Raw genomic sequence first — 16,718 nt, 5'->3', positions numbered from 1 at the left:
CCTTTGGGGTTGAAAAGAGCAAGGAAAGATGTAGTTTTGACAAGTGCCGCCTCAGAGCACAGGCTCCACATGGTACTGCCTCTGCAGCTGGTGTTGACCAAAGTGTGACTCAGAGCATGATGAATACAGCTCTACTTTTTCAGGCTGTGAAGGAGGAGGAAGTGGCCTTTTGAGACCAGGCTTTGGAAACATGATCTGGGATCATGAGTATAGGCTCCTGAGAGTTTAGGCTGGGAGAGGAAATGGCTAAGGGGAAGGCTACAGGACCACAGTAATTATTATGACAAAAGCCCAGATAGCCCAGTCTGCTAGTTTCACGGCAGTGTCTACCTGGCCTGTGATGAAGCAGGTAGAAGAGAGTTGTTCTTTGCCCAGACTCCTCTGAAGCCTTTCTCAGTAGTGAAGGGCAAGTGTGTATCTGTACACAAAGCTTGTTGCAAGTCTTACCTTGGGTATCTTTTTCTTCTTCCTGCCATTCTGCGGGTCTCCAAGGTTAAAGAAAGTGTCATCAGGGCTGCTGGGGGTGGAGGGAGGGCTAATTTTGGAAGGCGACCCATATCCATCCCGACTCAGCTTCCTGGTGTCCAGCAGTTTGAAGTTCCTCCTCTCTGAATTTTGCCGGAAAATAGCAGGTTTGGCCAATGACTGCTGGGAAGGGAAAAGAGAAAAGAAGAGCAAATAAATACAACGGGCCTAACCGGGAGATAACTGGGGGTGCCAGTGATACAGACCACGAGATGGAGAGAAAGCTGGTCTCTCTTCCCAGGATATAATGAGTTTGTCTATGACAATGGATGCAAAGCCAATCCAGTCCCTCTTTTTAAATAAGTGAGAATTAGGGCAGCCCGGGTGGCTCAGTGGTTTAGCGCCGTCTTCAGCCCAGTGCCTGATCCTAGAGACCCAGGATCGAGTACCACGTCAGGCTCCCTGCATGGAGCCTGCTTCTCCCTCTGCCTGCGTCTCTGCCTCTCTCTGTGTCTCTCATAAGTAAATACATAAAATTTAAAAATAAATAAATAAGTGACAATTCACTGGCTCAATCCCTTACCTGTACAAATTGGGTATTCTGAGAACAAGACTCACTGTACTTCGAGGGAGGAGACCTAAGCCCAGCTTTGACCCTGCCCTTGATAAGGTGAGTGCCTCCTATACAAGGAGTTTCACTCCCTAAGGCTCAGAGTCTTATTTCTAAAAACGAGCCACTTTAATGTCAAAGGCAAAAAAAAAAAAAAAAAAAAAAAAAAAAAACCCTGGCAAAACACAAAAGAACAAAAAAAGCCACAGAAAATCCTGCAACTTGGAGAATTTATTTTTCTAAAAATACTACAAATTAATGAAAAGACAAACGGGTAAAAATAAGCCTGGAAAACATTTTTTTTTAAAGATTTTATTTATTGGGACGCCTGGATGGCTCAGCAGTTAAGCTCTGCTTTCATGATCAGGGTGTGATCCTGGAGTTCAGGGATCCAGTCCCACACTGGGCTCCCTGAGGGGAGCCTGCTTCTCCCTCTGCCTATGTCTCTGCCTCTTTCTCTCTCTCTGTGTCTCTCATGAATAAATAAATAAAATCTTTGAAAAAAAAAAAAAGAGGGACTCAATCGCAGGACCCTGGGATCACAACCTGAGCCAAAGGCAGACAGACACTCAGCCACTGAGCTACCCAGGCACCCCAGGATTGGAAAATTTATAGGAAAAGAAATACAATGATGCTTAGATATAGAAAAGATTCTTAGTTTCATTCATAAAATTAAAATTCATAGAGACATTTTTCACTAAAGATTAGCAAAGGTAAATCTGATAACTCACTGGATTGGTGAAAGTGAGGGAAATAGTCCCTTTCACACTTTCATAAAATTTTGGTGGGACTGGAAATTGGTACAGTTCTATGGAGGGCAATCAAGCAGTGTCAACAAAATTACAAATGCATATACCCTTTCACTCTGCAATTCTACCTGTGGGAATGGGACCTACTGATACATACTTGTGTAAAGTTACATTGTATGAGGCAAGCTACATTGTGTAAAGTAAACTGTACACTGTGAAAAAAAAATGGTTTGCAAACACAAAATACTGGAAACAATCTAGATGTCTATCAGCAGATGCTGGTCAAGTAAGTTATGGTCCTCCACATCGTGAAATACAAGGCAGGTGTAGGGATCCCTGGGTGGTGCAGAGGTTTGGCACCTGCCTTTGGCCCAGGGCGCCATCCTGGAGACCCGGGATTGAATGTCGGGCTCCCGGTGCATGGAGCCTGCTTCTCCCTCTGCCTGTGTCTCTGCCTCTCTCTCTTTCTCTCTCTATGACTATCATAAATAAATAAAAATTAAAAAAAAACAACAACAAGGCAGGTGTAAAAAATCTGAATGTACTGATACAGAAGGTTCTGACAGATGCATATCATTAGGCATAACAAGCAAGGTGTAGGAGAGCCAGCATACCATGCTGATATTTGTGTGTGTTTTCAGGAGCTATCCTACTGGTGTATGCATAGAATAGTTCTGAAGGATACATAAACTAACAGTGGTTGTTCTGCAGGACAGAAATGGAAGGTCAGGGGCGAGAGGAAGATTTTTCACTGTATATCTTTCATACTCCTTAAATTTTGAACCATATGAATATATTAACATGGAAATAAAAAATAGATAAAATTTTAAAATTTCTGGACTATCCATTTCCTTAAAGAACTTCCAGGATGCACACTGTATGATACTATAATTATAACTGCAAAGTCTCTTTTTAAAAATGAATTAATGAATTATATGGGGAAAAGGTATTTAAGCACCGGGCAAAATACCAGATACACAACAGCCATTCAATATATGTTTTTCTCTTATGACATGGACATTTTTTCATACTTTAATATGCTAACTGCTTTTTTATTATACTATTTATGTTCTTTGCCTTCTTTTGGGATCCCAGTGTTTTTCTTTTTAATGTGGATGAGCTTTAAGCTATGAACTATATGCCTTTCTGGTAGTGATGACCTTCCCACAAGAACATGCCCCTCGTGAAGGACCTCTTGTACCTGTCCCCAGAAGAGAAGAGGAGGAAATACAAGAAGAAGCACCTGGTGCAGAGCCCCAACTCCTACTTCATGGATGTGAATGAAGTGCCTGGATGCTACTAAATCACCACCACCTTCAGCCACGCACAGACCGTAGTTCTGTGTGTCGCCCACTCCACAGTCCTCTGCCAGCCCATGGGAGGAAAAGCAAGGCTTACAGAAGGATGCTCTTTCAGGCGGAAGCAGCACTAAAAGCTCCCTGAATCAAGAAGAGTGGGACGCTATCCCAATAAACAGATTTTGGATTAAAAAAAACAAAACAAAACTATGAACTATTTGTCAATTTTGCTGCAAGTGTTTTGGGTTTTTTGTGGGGGGTTATGTGAAATTTTTATATGTGAAATCTGTTCAACTTTTCCTTTGTGACTGATTTAATCTTGTCTCTCTTAGCCTAGAAAATCTGTATCTTAAAAAAAAAAAAAAGAAAAAAAAAAGAAAATCTGTATCTTTTTAGACATTTAATATGTATTTAATTTCATTTTCTTTTGGATTTTCTTAGTTTATTTTAAACTTATTTTATTCATTAATCCATCAATAATTTATTTTATTGCTTGTAGTCTAAACTGATTTTTTTCTCCAAGCTAAGTTAACCCTATTCCATTTAATAAACAAGGCTTTCTTTTGTTATCATTTTTAAAAAAATATTATTTATTTGAGAGAGAAAGAAAGCACAAGCTGGGGTGGGGATGGGGAGGGGTAGAGGGAGAGGGAGAAAAGACTCCCTGCTAAGCAGGGAGACCTACATGGGGCTCCATCCCAGGACTCTGGGATCATGACCAGAGCCAAAGGCAGACACTTAATCAATAAAGCCTCCCAGGTGCCCCTTTTGCTATCAGTTTACAAGGCCACATTTACTATATCTTAAACTCTTATAGAACAGTCTTATTCTGTTCCATTGATTTCTCAATTCTTGTACAGTTCCAAATAGTATGTAACAATAATTCTAGAACCTTTTCTTTTTAAAGATTTCTGGGAATAAAGACTCCTAGCTTGGGCAGCCCTGGTGGTGCAGCGGTTTAGTGCCGCCTGAAGCCCGGGGTGTGATCCTGGAGACCCGGGATTGGGTCCCACGTCAGGCTCCCTACATGGAGCCCGCTTCTCCCTCTCCCTCTGCCTGTGTCTCTGCCTCTCTCTCTGTGTGTGTCTCTCATGAATAAATAAATAAAATTCTTAAAAATAAGTAAATAAATAAATAAATTAATTAATTAAATTAAAAAATAAAAGACTCCTAGCTTTCCTAAGTGGCCTGCTCTAATGTTTGTATCATGAGTCTATGGGGAGCAATCAATTGCTTGGCAACACAAGCCCTGAGTAGAAAAAGCCAGTATGGTTTGCTCACTGTGGGCATCTTAATAATTAAACTAGCACAAAGAAGAAGTATAATAACAAGCTTTCTTATAGACCAAGTTCCATCTGCAGTGAAATCCAAGGAAATGGCCCCAATTCTTTCACTGCATTAGAATCACGTATCAAATTGTTGGCAAAGGGCAACCCTGGTGGCTCAGCAGTTTAGCACTGGCTTCAGCCCAGAGTGTGATCCTGGGGACCCGGGATTGAGTCCCGTGTTGGGCTTCCTGCGTGGATCCTGCTTCTCCCTCTGCCTGTGCCTCTCTCTTTCTCTCTCTCTGTCTCTCGTGATTAAATAAATAAAATCTTAAAAAAACAAAACAAAACAAATTGTTGGCAAAAAGCAGGTATCTGTTTTCATTAGACTTTTAGGTTGTGATAGTATTTGTTCAAAGATTTGACCTCTGAAAAGGTCTGAGAAGAAAGACAACAGAAAGATATCAAAACATGGCATGTAGCTCTCTAAAGGGTATCAAGAGACCTGGTGGAGCCTATGTGGGCTGCATCCCCCAGTGGTGACACTGCCAGAAAAAGGGGCCCTGGTGTGCCCCCCTGAGCACCCAGAATCAGCCCCCAAATGTCCAAGGAGCTTTCATGAGGGGTAGGATTTCAGCTGCTACTTCATTGTTTACAGAGAACCTAGTGGGCTCTGGGGTATAGCATTCGTTCTCAGGTAGACAGCACACTCTCAGAAGAGGCACAGAAATGAGGAGGAGCAAATTCGACCAGAGAGTGCTCATGGCTCAGAATGAGTACAGCGGAACAGATGGAAGATATCATACACCAATGATGACATCAAAGTGTCTGTGGAAGGCCTCTGAAAGTGAGGGTGTGAATCTTGGACTTAGCAAGGGGCAGCAAGCTTTTTCTTAAAGGACAAACTAAATATATTAGGCTTTGTCACAACTACTCAACTCCACCATTGCAGTGCAAAAGCACCATATGCAATATGTGCATGAATGAGCATGGCCATTTTCCAGAAACACATTATTTACAAAACCAGTCAACCAGTGGTAGCTGCCAAATCTGAACTATAGTATAAAAGGAAAGATACTGTAGAACCCAAGGGATGACTGTCAGGTTGTGGCCCAGAGAAGATTGCAGGTTTTGATCAGAAAGCCTCACACCAACATGCCCTAATGATAATATGCCCATTCCCATTGTGTCTCTGTGGAGTAAACTTGGGGGAGGGGCCTAGCCCTGTTACAGAGGCACACAGACTCTCCAATCTTATAAATATTGGATTCACAGTGGATCCAGCAAAAGATCCGTGGTGTCCAAGAAAGAAAAGCAGACAAGAACTCTGTTGAAACTCCATGGGTTATTTTGGGGAATTGAGTGATGGGCCCTGGCCAGGGGGCTTCCTGGTGGGGAGGAGGGGGAAACTATGTACCTCCCTAGAGGGAGCTGACCTGGACTTAAGCCAGGGTTCACTCACCCTTCTGCCTGCAAATGGTGGCTGATGGCTTAACTCCTTCCTGCCCTCCATTGTCCCTGTCTTACTGCTTCAGGAAACAGTGGTGTAAGCAAACTATAAGGGTCCTTGGGGCAGCCCAGGTGGCTCAGCGGTTTAGCGCCACCTTCAGCCCAGGGCCTGATCCTGGAGATGGGGGATCAAGTCCCACATTGGGCTCCCTGCATGGAGCCTGCTTCTCCCTCTGCCTGTGTCTCTGCTTCTCTGTGTGTGTGTCTCTCATGAATAAATAAATAAAATCTTTAAAAAAATAAAAGGGTCCTTGATACAAAATATCCCAAAATATCTTTCTTACCTATCTCAACCTCATTCCTTCTCTCTTTAATAGAGACCTCCTCCAAGGACTCAGGTGTCAGTCTTACAAACACACACATTTGTTCATATACACCCTCAGGTACATGTATTTCCATGAATACATGGATACTTCCTTAAATATACACACACAGAAATACATAGGAAGGCATATATGCACATTTCAACAATTAGGACATTATACTAATGTAAAGACAGACATTACATTTAAACAATGGAATGCCAGGCAGGCAATAAAAATTGTTTTTAGAAAGAAATTAACGATGTGGGAAAATGCTCAGGATAAATATAAAAGACCAGCAAAAGTATATATACATCATCCCAATTCTTTTTTTTTTAATTTTATTTATTTATTCACAAAAGACACACAGAGAGAGAGGCAGACACACGGGCAGAAGGAGAAGCAGGCTCCATGCAGGGAGCCTGATGTGGGACTCGATCCTGACACTCCAGGATCACACCCTGACAGATGCTCAATCGTTGAGCCACCCAGGCATCCCCATCCCAAGTCTTCTTTATGTACACACACATACACACACACATATGCACACTAACAATTATAGAAAAAAAGATCCTTAACTATGGATGAGTTTTATATTCATTACACTTTTCAGTATTTAAACATTTTTTTGTGGGGTATCTGGGTGGCTTAGTCAGTTAAGCATTTGCCTTTGGCTCAGGTCATGATCCCAGGGTGCTGGGATCAAGTCCCACATCAGGCTCCCTTCTCTGCGAGGAGTCTGCTTCTCTCTCTCCCTCTACCCCTCCTCCCCACCCGTGTGCTCTCTAATAAATAAATAAAATCTTTAAAAATAATAATAAATTTTTGTGATGAGATGAAGTTATTTTTTTTAAGATTTTATTTATTTATTCATGAGAGACACGCAGAGAGAGAGAGAGGCAGAGACATAGGTAGAGGGAGAAGCAGGCTCCATGCAGGGAGCCCAATGTGGGACTTGATCCCGGTACTCCAGAATCACATCCTGGGCCGAAGGCAGATGCTCAATCACTGAGCCACCCAGGCGTCCCGAAATTAAGTTATTTTTAAAAATAACTTTATACTTATTAAAAAAATAATAACTTTAAAGGCATCCCGGTGGGTGGCCCAGGTGGCTCAGCGGTTTAGTGCCGCCTTCAGCCCAGGGCCTGATCCTGGAGACCTGGCATCGAGTCCCACGCCAGGCTCACTGCATGGAGCCTGCCTCTCCCTCTGCCTGTGTCTCTGCCTCTCTCTCTCTCTCTCTGTGTCTCTCATGAGTAAGTAAATAAAATCTTTATTTTTTTATTTTTTAAAAAATATTTTAAACATTTTTTTAAAATTTTTATTTATTTATGATAGTCAGAGAGAGAGAGAGAGGCAGAGACACAGGCAGAGGGAGAAGCAGGCTCCATGCACCGAGAGCCCAATGTGGGACTTGATCCCGGGTCTCCAGGATCGCGCCCTGGGCCAAAGGCAGGCGCCAAACCGCTGCGCCACCCAGGGATCCCTAAATAAAATCTTTAAAAATAATAATAATAATAAAAAAAACAGACTCTAAGCCCAGGTCTTGATCTCAGTGTCTTGAGTTCAAACCCCACATTGAGCTCCACACTAGGCACGGAGCCTACTTGAAAAAAAAAAATTGTCCTATTAGCTTAGATTTCCTTTATTATAAAAATTAGTTCCTAGCACATTTACTGTGCTACTCTAGGTGTGGGAATGGTGGGTAACACATAGCAAGAAAAGAAAATGGTCCCTTCTCAGGAGCTTGCGTTGTGTTGAAAAAGCATCAGCACCTGCCCCAACTACACAATTGCTTCTTTCTGTCTGTCCAGCTGACCCTGACCTCTGTACTGGGACTGGGCACAATCTTATTAAATGAAAATCCCAAAAGATTTCATAGTACCTTTCAGAGGTTGACAGAGGAGAGTGCCACAGAGAGGCTGCTTCTGTAAGTTCTAAGGTCCCAGATGCAGCCCAGATGCGGCAGATGCTCCATGAATATCTGATGAGCTAAACAGAGGAAGTGGTGAAGTCTGCAGCTGTCCCCCAGGAGGGGGGCACCAACCAGACACCCAGATGTGGGAGAGCAGAGGAATGAGTATGGACATGGAGTCCTGCTGATGATTTGCAAAGGGCTGAAAGCAGCCTGCAAGTATTGGTGGCAATCAGACACATACACTGGGCAACTGGATTATCCTTCTGCAGGACAGCTGCATCTGGACTTCAAACTCTTGTTGACGTGATTACCTACTGTGTTTGGCTGTTCTGGTGACAGAGGACCTGGGTTTTCTCCAGGCTGGCAAAAAGGAGAAGAAAAGGGCTGTTAAGTCCTTATTTTCTGACATTTGGGAGGAGCACCCGGCTCTGACTGCACAGAGGCTTTGGGCAGATGCTGTTCACTGTTCCTAAGAGGTGAGCAGCACATTCCTGGCATGAAGAGGAGAGTAGGGGAGAGCCAGGTGGAACACAAAAGGACAGACCAAGTCGTGATAGCTTTTCTTCTGTTAAGCCAGGTTTATCCACTGTGGGAAATGCAAGATTTCCTGAATGTTGAAGGCTTCTATATCCAATGGAAATACATGTTAGGTGGATGCCTGGGTGGCTCAGTGGTTTTGAGCCTGCCTTCAGTCCAGCGTATGATCCCGGAGTCCTGGGATGGAGTCCCACATTGGGCTCCCTGCATGGAGCCTGCTTCTCCCTCTGCTTGTGTCTCTGCCTCTCTCTCTCTCTGTCTCTCATGAATGAATGAATAAAATTTAAAAAATAAAATAAAATAAAATAAAATACATGTCAGAGGCAAGTAGGAGCTGTCTACTTATTATCTGTTGTGCTGGATTATTCACGAGAATGCTCTCCCATAGGAAGAACAAAATAGCAGTTAACTGGCTTCGGCAAGGACAGTAATCAGTTTGGTTAGGTGAGATCCACCCTTAAGGATGGATTCTGCCTTTAACTCTCCTCAGGAAGACTGGTGGCAGAAAGACTCCCTGTGTGAGCACTGGGCACAAAAGACATGCCTCATGTGTAGACCCCCCACCCGTCTGCAAATGCCGTCCTTGTACGGGACCCAGAGAGGAAGATGGCTTTTTTCCTTAGGCTGGAAGTAGATCCTTGCAATGGATTTGCAGTGACACTCGCAGCCTAGATTTGGCCTTCCTTTACCTAATTTCTTGAACAACTACACATTGTACAACTACTTACAGGGGACACAAAGAGAATACTGAGGAGCTTGAGGAATTCATAATGCAGCCGGGAAGATGTTTTTAAGATACATTACACCACTTAAATCAGATTTCAAATCATCAAAATAAGGGATCTCATAATGCGATATACACAGTTTGGTATAAAATGAATACTTTAGCCCACTGAGTAAGAGGGGAAGAAGTTCCAGGGGTTGGAATGGCCTAGAAGCTTCCTGAAGCAGGAATGATTGATCTGGGCCTTAGAGGATGGGGAGAGAAAGGCAAGAACCAAGGGCAGATGTAGAAATGACCTAGCACAGGGCTGGGCAAAATACAACTTGGTCCACCATCTGTTTCTATATAGGGCATGACCTAAGAATAGTTCTTACATTTTTTATTTTTTTAAAGATTTTATTTATTTATTCATGAGAGACAGAGAGAGAGAGAGAGAGAGAGGCAGAGACAAAGGCAGAGGGAGAAGCAGGCTCCATGCAGGGAGCCCGATGTGGGACTTGATCCCAGGACCCTGGGATCATGCCCTGGGCCGAAGGCAGACGCTCAAACACTGAGCCACCCAGGCATCCCAGTTCTTATTTATTTTTTTTAAAAGATTTTATTTATTTATTCATCAGAGAGAGAGAGAGACAGAGACAGAGACAGAGACACAGGCAGAGGGAGAAGCCAGCTCCACACAGGGAGCCCGACGCGGGACTTGATCCAGGACTCCAGGATCATGCCCTGGGCCAAAGGCAGGCACTAAACCACTGAGCCACCCAGGGATCACCCCAGTTCTTACATTTTTAAATGGTCGGAAAATAAGTAGTATTTCATGCCATTTGAAAATTATTTAAAATTCAAATTTTGATGTTCATAATTAAAATTTTATTGATACAGTGCATATTCATTTGTTTGCATATTGTCTGTGGCTGCTCTACACTACAATGGCAGCACTGGGTAATTACAACAGAGATTCTGTATTTACTTTCTGGTCCTTTAGAGGAAACATTTGCCAATCCTGAGCCTTTAATATCAGAGGAGCAATTAATAGGCTTTTGCTGGAGGGAAGCTTTTGTATGTAGGAAATTAGGTAAGAATTGGTGCCCAGGGATCAATTATGAAGGATTATTTTAACGCCAAGCTAAGGAATAGGAATTCAGTCCTGTAGGCAATGTGTTGAAATGATCATGTACGTGAGTATGTTATATTATCTGTATGTACATAGTACAGAATTCCACAGTGTTGAAAGGAATATTCTGTAGAAAATGTCAAGTTTTCTACCTTGACCTCTCAAGACAACTCCACAGATGTATCCATTTTCTGATGCTCATATGATCTTGCATATATGTATATTTATCTATTTAAAACCCCACAAATGGTAGCACGCTATAAAAGTACTGTTTCTGCACCAGAACATTCAGTCTCGTATTTCAGAGTTTGCTTTACGGCAGGACATTCTTCTTTACAGTTGTATAATATGGGCATACTATCTTATTTACCCAATTTGGGGAGAATTTTGACCCAGAAGCTAAAATAGTATTTTAGAATGTTTGGTCGAGCAGAGGGGTTCCAGGAAAACTAGAAACAGGAGAGCAGGCAGGCAGCTAATATGCACATCCAGGAGCCCAGCAGCAAGGTGACCTGGCATCCCTGGATAACTCAGAACTCCAGGCTGCTCAGGGCCATAGCATTGGGTACTCCTTGCCCCACACTGCTCTCCTGGGGACTCATACCTTGGAGGGTGTGTCAGGAATGGAAGAAGTAGGAGAAGCAGGAAAGTTCAAAACACATTTCTTCCCCAGGCAGCGACCATGTAACTCAACATCCTCATAAGGGTTTTCCTTCATTGGCGGATCTGTGATCAAAAGCAACAAATCAGGAACAGAACATTAAGGAGTTTTCCTCCTCAGATATCTACCCAATATCTTAAGTCTCTCCTTGTGGGGACGTCTGATGTCTTGGTATCCATTCACTCCCTTCCTCTTGGACCCTGATTGTCACAGGGGAAACTTGCCATGTCCTCATTCTTAGGTGCAGACTCATTCTTAGGTGTAGATTCCATTCTGAGTCACCAAGGTTTAGCTCCATTTTAGAATTTAAAAGAATTAAGGCCAAAGGTTTTTTTTTTTTTTCATAGTGGACATTCGTTTTCATCTGAATTTTGATGCCCTGTTACTGCTCACTTCCACAGATGGAGGAAGAGGGTAGTGGCCTGAGTTTTCTTTCATTTGGTAATCCTACAGTTTACTGGGCAAAATACATTACATTTCATTTTCTCTGATCCTCTACCCTACCAGGTAGTTGTCATCTTTATCATATGGATGAGAGAACTGAAGTTCAGAGAAGTTGAGTCCCCAGCTCACTGTCATACAGCTAATCTAGCAGAGCCGAGGTTCAATCATGGCTACTGAGACTCCAGTCTCCGATGTGTCCCACCATCATGCTGCCTCTGTGGCCTTTCATCACCAGCCTTTCCACTCCCCTTCCAGCTCCAGGCTCTCATACATCCCTCCATGGGTCACTCTCCCACACGCCTACCGGCTCCCACATTCATCTGAGTACACATATTTCTTCGAGACTGTGTGTGCATGTATGTGTGCGTTTCAAGCCCTCAGCCCCATCTCTCTCTCCCCTTTCACACAAAGTCATCCCCATTCACAGGCATGTGGGCCTCTTACCTACAATGTCTTCATAGACATTCTCCTCTGATAAAGTGCGTGTGAGCCCCAACTTAGTCTGTGCATACCAGTCCACCCTGCTGTTCTCAGAGGAAGACTGCAACAAGTCTTCAAACTCATAGGACTTTCTGGTTTGTACAAGATGGGAGAAAAACAAACAAGAACTTGAATCAAATTAGGCTGGTCCAGAGATTATACACCAATTTTATTCCTACAAAAATTCCTATTACTGAAATCAACTACTGTTTCTTTTAAGAAGGTATGAAAAACCCTAAATAAGAGGTACAGCTTCTATGTGAGAGAATGTTTACGCTGCTACGCTGAGTAAAGTACAATCCCAACTTTGAAAGCAAATATATACATAGAAAAGAAAAAGAAGGAAAGCAAATGAAATATACTATCTCAGGACTGACGAATGGCTTGTGACTTCTCTTCACTTTTACTTTTCTGGACTTTTTAAATATTCTGCCATGTTTATAGAGCACAAACTCATGATCAGAAAGGAGTGGCAATGTCCAGTTCAGAGCAGACCAGAGAGGCCTGGGCACCTCCCCACTTCTCTCATTTGAGTGGTTATTATCAGAATGAAACCCAGAGGCCAGCTGAGACATCCTATCCCACCCTGCCCCTCAGAGATCTGTGCAAATGTGGCTGGGTCTCTGTCTGTGGCCCAGCTCACTCTGTGTTATTGCCCCACCTACATTCACAGGGGCAGTCCCTGGCCTGCTGGTGCTGACCTAAATGCAAAGTTCAGCCCCTGCTCTTGCTCTCTCTCTCTCTCTCTCTCTCTCACACACACACACACACACACACACACACACACACACACAGCTGCTCACCTTGAGTTTCTATGACTTCTGTAGCTTTACTGAACATTTGGGAGGTCCTGAAGGAGGTAGACCATATTGTGAAATATACAAAACCTCAGCCATGTTACCGGTTCAGTCTACCTCCTCTTTTTTCTCTTCTCTCCCTATCCTTCTCCAAAGTAACCCACAACTTCCCCGAGTTGGAGCAGAACAGCACTGCCCACTCAGGCTCTGGAGGCTCATCTTCTACTTCCAGCAGACTCGTCATTAATTTGTGTTGAACACACTCGGGCCTTCCTTGAATGGAATTTAGGTGAACATGTAGTCTCATCACTCATCAGGGCACATCCCCCAGCTGGCCATGACTGGGTCCTAGACCTTCACTTCTCCTGGTATAGGACAGTCACAACCCTCCCACGGCTCAGGAGTCATGGCTCTTCTCTCTTACTCTGGGCACACATGTCTAGCCCAGTGTCCTACACATGCTTAATGGTAAACTTCAGCTGACTACTTAGAAATGTATCATGTCTTCACTTCTTTACCCACAATTCCAATCTCTCTGGCCCCTGGGGATTATTATTTTTTTTTTATTTTTAAAAGATTTTATTTATTTATTCATGAGACACAGAGAGAGTGAGGCAGAGACACAGGAAGAGGGAGAAGCAGGCTCCAAGCAGGGAGCCCAATGTGGGACTCAATCCCTGGGTCTCTAGGATCACACCCTGGCTGAAGGCTGCACTAAACCGCTGAGCCACCTGGGCTGCCCTGGCCCCTGGGGATTAAACAAACTTGCATACAGATCCCAGATCCTTCATTCACAAGCCTTTTAATCTCAGACAAACCACTTAACTGGGCTGAAACTCACTGTCTTGATTTGAAAAACAGTAATTATCTCTTAAGATTGTCCAAAGAATAGAAAAGAGAACGTTTGTAAAGTCCTTAGCACCTAACCAACACGCAACAAATGTTAGCTATTACTATTACCACTGTAGTGCTAGTGATTATTTATGTAGCAAATGTTTTATGTTGAACATTTACTGGGAAGAAGCACTGTACCCAGGGTTCAATAAATAAGGAGTGACTAAAACAGTGCCCTCCAAGAGCTTATGTTCCAGGGAGGAAGAGAGATGTTCAACCAGCGCATACACAAATAAACAGAATAATAAACTGTGTTAAGAAGCTCAATGATGGGGCAGCCCGGGTGGCTCAGGCTCAGCGGTTTAGTGCTGCCTTCAGCCCAGGGCGTGATCCTGGAATCCCGGGATGGAGTCCCACATCGGGCTCCCTGCATGGAGCCTGCTTCTTCCTCTGCCTGTGTCTCTGCCTCTCTCTCTCTCTCTCTCTCTCTCTCTCTGATCTCTCATGAATAAAACCTTTAAAAAATAAAAAGAAAAGAAACTCAATGATGGAAAAGAATGGGGCTACAAGTAAGACTATCAAGGAGGTTGGGGATGCATCAGGGAAGACCACGCTGACAAAGCCACTCATTAAAGCTGAGACCTGGAGGATAGAAAAAAACGTCAGCCTGGGAAACAGTGTTCCAAGAAGAGGAAAGGGCACCTGTGAAGGTCCTGTGTCCACAGGGAACTTGGTGCATTTGTAGAGAGAACATACAGACATTCAACAAGGCTGTGCTGCAGGGATAAGGTAGTGAGTGCTGTATGAGGAGACGGCAGAGCCAGGCAGGGGCCATTTGCCGCTTTCTAAGCTTTGGGAATTTCTTGCATTTTATTTATTCATTTATTTTGAAAGATTTTTTATTTGTTTATTAGACACACACACACACACACACACACACACACACAGAGAGAGAGAGAGAGAGAGAGAGAGAGAAACAGGCAGAGGGAGAAGCAGGCTCCATGCAGGGAGCCCGACGTGGGACTCGATCCCAGGTCTCCAGGATCACGCCCTGGGTGGAAGGCAGCGCTAAACCGCTAAGCCACCAGGGCTGCCCACATTTTATTTATTTAAAAAAAATTTTTTTAAGTGGGCTCCATGCCCAGGGTGGAGCCCAATGCAGGCCTCAAACTCATAATCTAAAGACCAAGACCTGAGCTGAGACCAAGAGTCAGAAGCTCAACTGATCAATGACTGAGCTACCCAGGAGCCCCTGGGGATTTCTTGCATTTTAAATCTTTCCCTCTAGTCAAGCCTCTTTCCCCCTTTAAACATGCATGGGTTTCCTCTAGAAATTTTCATTGAAAGAAAAGACCGCTGTGGTTCTGTGATTTGTCACCTTCTTTGCCAACAATTTTAAACTGGCATGGGTTGGTGGGCTGGGCAGAGGAGGGAACAGCTGGCGCAGTCTGACTACTCCTTTACTAGAGCTCACTGGTTTTATTTCCCTTTATCTTCCCACCCTGGCACCTGCTTACATCCCTTTTCTGAAACTGCTCCCTGAAGGTCACCAGTTAGTTTCCTGTAAACCCTAACTACTTCCTGGGGCCTTTCTTTACACGAGGCCACTTGGTTTCCACAGCATCACGGAGCAGTGCTCAAGGTGCAATCTGTGGGCCAGGGCTGGTGTGCCAGTGAGATAGGTATAGAAATTGAGAATAACTGTGTGGAGGTTCCTCAAAGAGTTAAAAATAGATCTGCCCTACGACCCAGCAATTGCACTGTTGGGGATTTACCCCAAAGATTCAGATGCAATGAAACGCCGGGACACCTGCACCCCGATGTTTCTAGCAGCAATGTCCACAATAGCCAAACTGTGGAAGGAGCCTCGGTGTCCATCGAAAGATGAATGGATAAAGAAGATGTGGTTTATGTGTACAATGGAATATTCCTCAGCCATTAGAAATGACAAATACCCACCATTTGCTTCAACGTGGATGGAACTGGAGGGTATTATGCTGAGTGAAGTAAGTCAATCGGAGAAGGACAAACAGTGTATGTTCTCATTCATTTGGGGAATATAAATAATAGTGAAAGGGAATACAAGGGAAGGGAGAAGAAATGTGTGGGAAATATCAGAAAGGGAGACAGAACATAAAGACTCCTAACTCTGGGAAACGAACTAGGGATGGTGGAAGGGGAGGAGGGCGGGGGGTGGGGGTGAGTGGGTGACGGGCACTGAGGGAGACACTTGACGGGATGAGCACTGGGTGTTATTCTGTATGTTGGTAAATTGAACACCAATAAAAAATTAATTTATTAAAATAAAAAAAAGAAAAAAAGAAATTGAGAATACGTGTTTAGAAACTTTCTAAAAATTTCTTTTTTTAAAAAATATTTTATTTATTTATTCATGAGAGACACAGAGAGATACAGAGAGAGAGACAGAGACACAGGCAGAGGGAGAAGCAGGCTCCATGCAGGGAGCCCGACGTGGGACTCGATCCTGGGTCTCCAGGATCACGCCCTGGGCTGAAGGCGGCGCTAAACCGCTGAGTCACTCGGGCTGTGCTCTCTCTCTCTCTTTTTTTTTTTTTTAAAGCAATCTCTATACTCAACATGGGGCTTGAACTCACCACCCCAAGATCAAGAGTCGCATGCTCTACAGACTGAATCAGCCAGCTGTCCCTGTGTAGGGAAACTTTTAAAGCAATTTGGCAGAATAATTTTTTTTTTTTTCCGAATAAATTTTTAAAAGACAACCGAAGCTTGTAGAATGCTGTCTTTTTCATGTCATTTCTCTAGCCATTCTTTTCTATTGTATTTTACGGAAGTATTAGTTCAGCAAAGGATTGCAAACACAGGCACGCAGGTCCCCACCAGGGTTTGAGGAACTGAGTGCAAGGCTGCCTGCCTGCTACTTCCCCTCTCAGACAACTTCCTGTGCCTTCACTGGTAGCCTTCTTCCTGGTCTTCTCCCTCTAGCTGGGCTGTAGGCGTTTCCCAAGGTTTTTATTTTTATTTTATTTTATTTT

At 43.7% G+C, this 16,718-nt stretch overlaps 1 protein-coding gene and 1 pseudogene across 6 annotated transcripts in view; one reads left to right on the top strand and one right to left on the bottom strand.

Annotated features, from left to right (window-relative positions):
• The window catches only part of DENND2A (DENN domain containing 2A), a 104,037-nt gene that overhangs the window by 47,839 nt on the left and 39,480 nt on the right, over positions 1 to 16,718 (bottom strand). For 5 of the 6 annotated variants that reach the window (XM_025434019.3, XM_025434015.3, XM_035699758.2 and 2 more), the window contains 3 exons: positions 12,038 to 12,165; positions 11,093 to 11,214; positions 448 to 648 (listed from right to left, as the gene is read on the bottom strand). In XM_025434019.3, coding sequence (XP_025289804.1) covers positions 448 to 648; positions 11,093 to 11,214; positions 12,038 to 12,165 — 451 coding nt within the window. The remainder of the gene's footprint in view (positions 1 to 447; positions 649 to 11,092; positions 11,215 to 12,037; positions 12,166 to 16,718) is intronic. The other variant, XM_025434016.3, reaches the window with a different exon arrangement.
• On the top strand, positions 2,985 to 3,302 carry LOC112651076 (40S ribosomal protein S27-like; annotated as a pseudogene).

The sequence above is a fragment of the Canis lupus genome, chromosome 16 (assembly GCF_003254725.2).
Source record: "Canis lupus dingo isolate Sandy chromosome 16, ASM325472v2, whole genome shotgun sequence".
NCBI lineage: Eukaryota > Metazoa > Chordata > Mammalia > Carnivora > Canidae > Canis > Canis lupus.
Note: the sequence above shows the minus strand (reverse complement) of the source record. Positions and strands in the feature narration are given on the sequence as shown.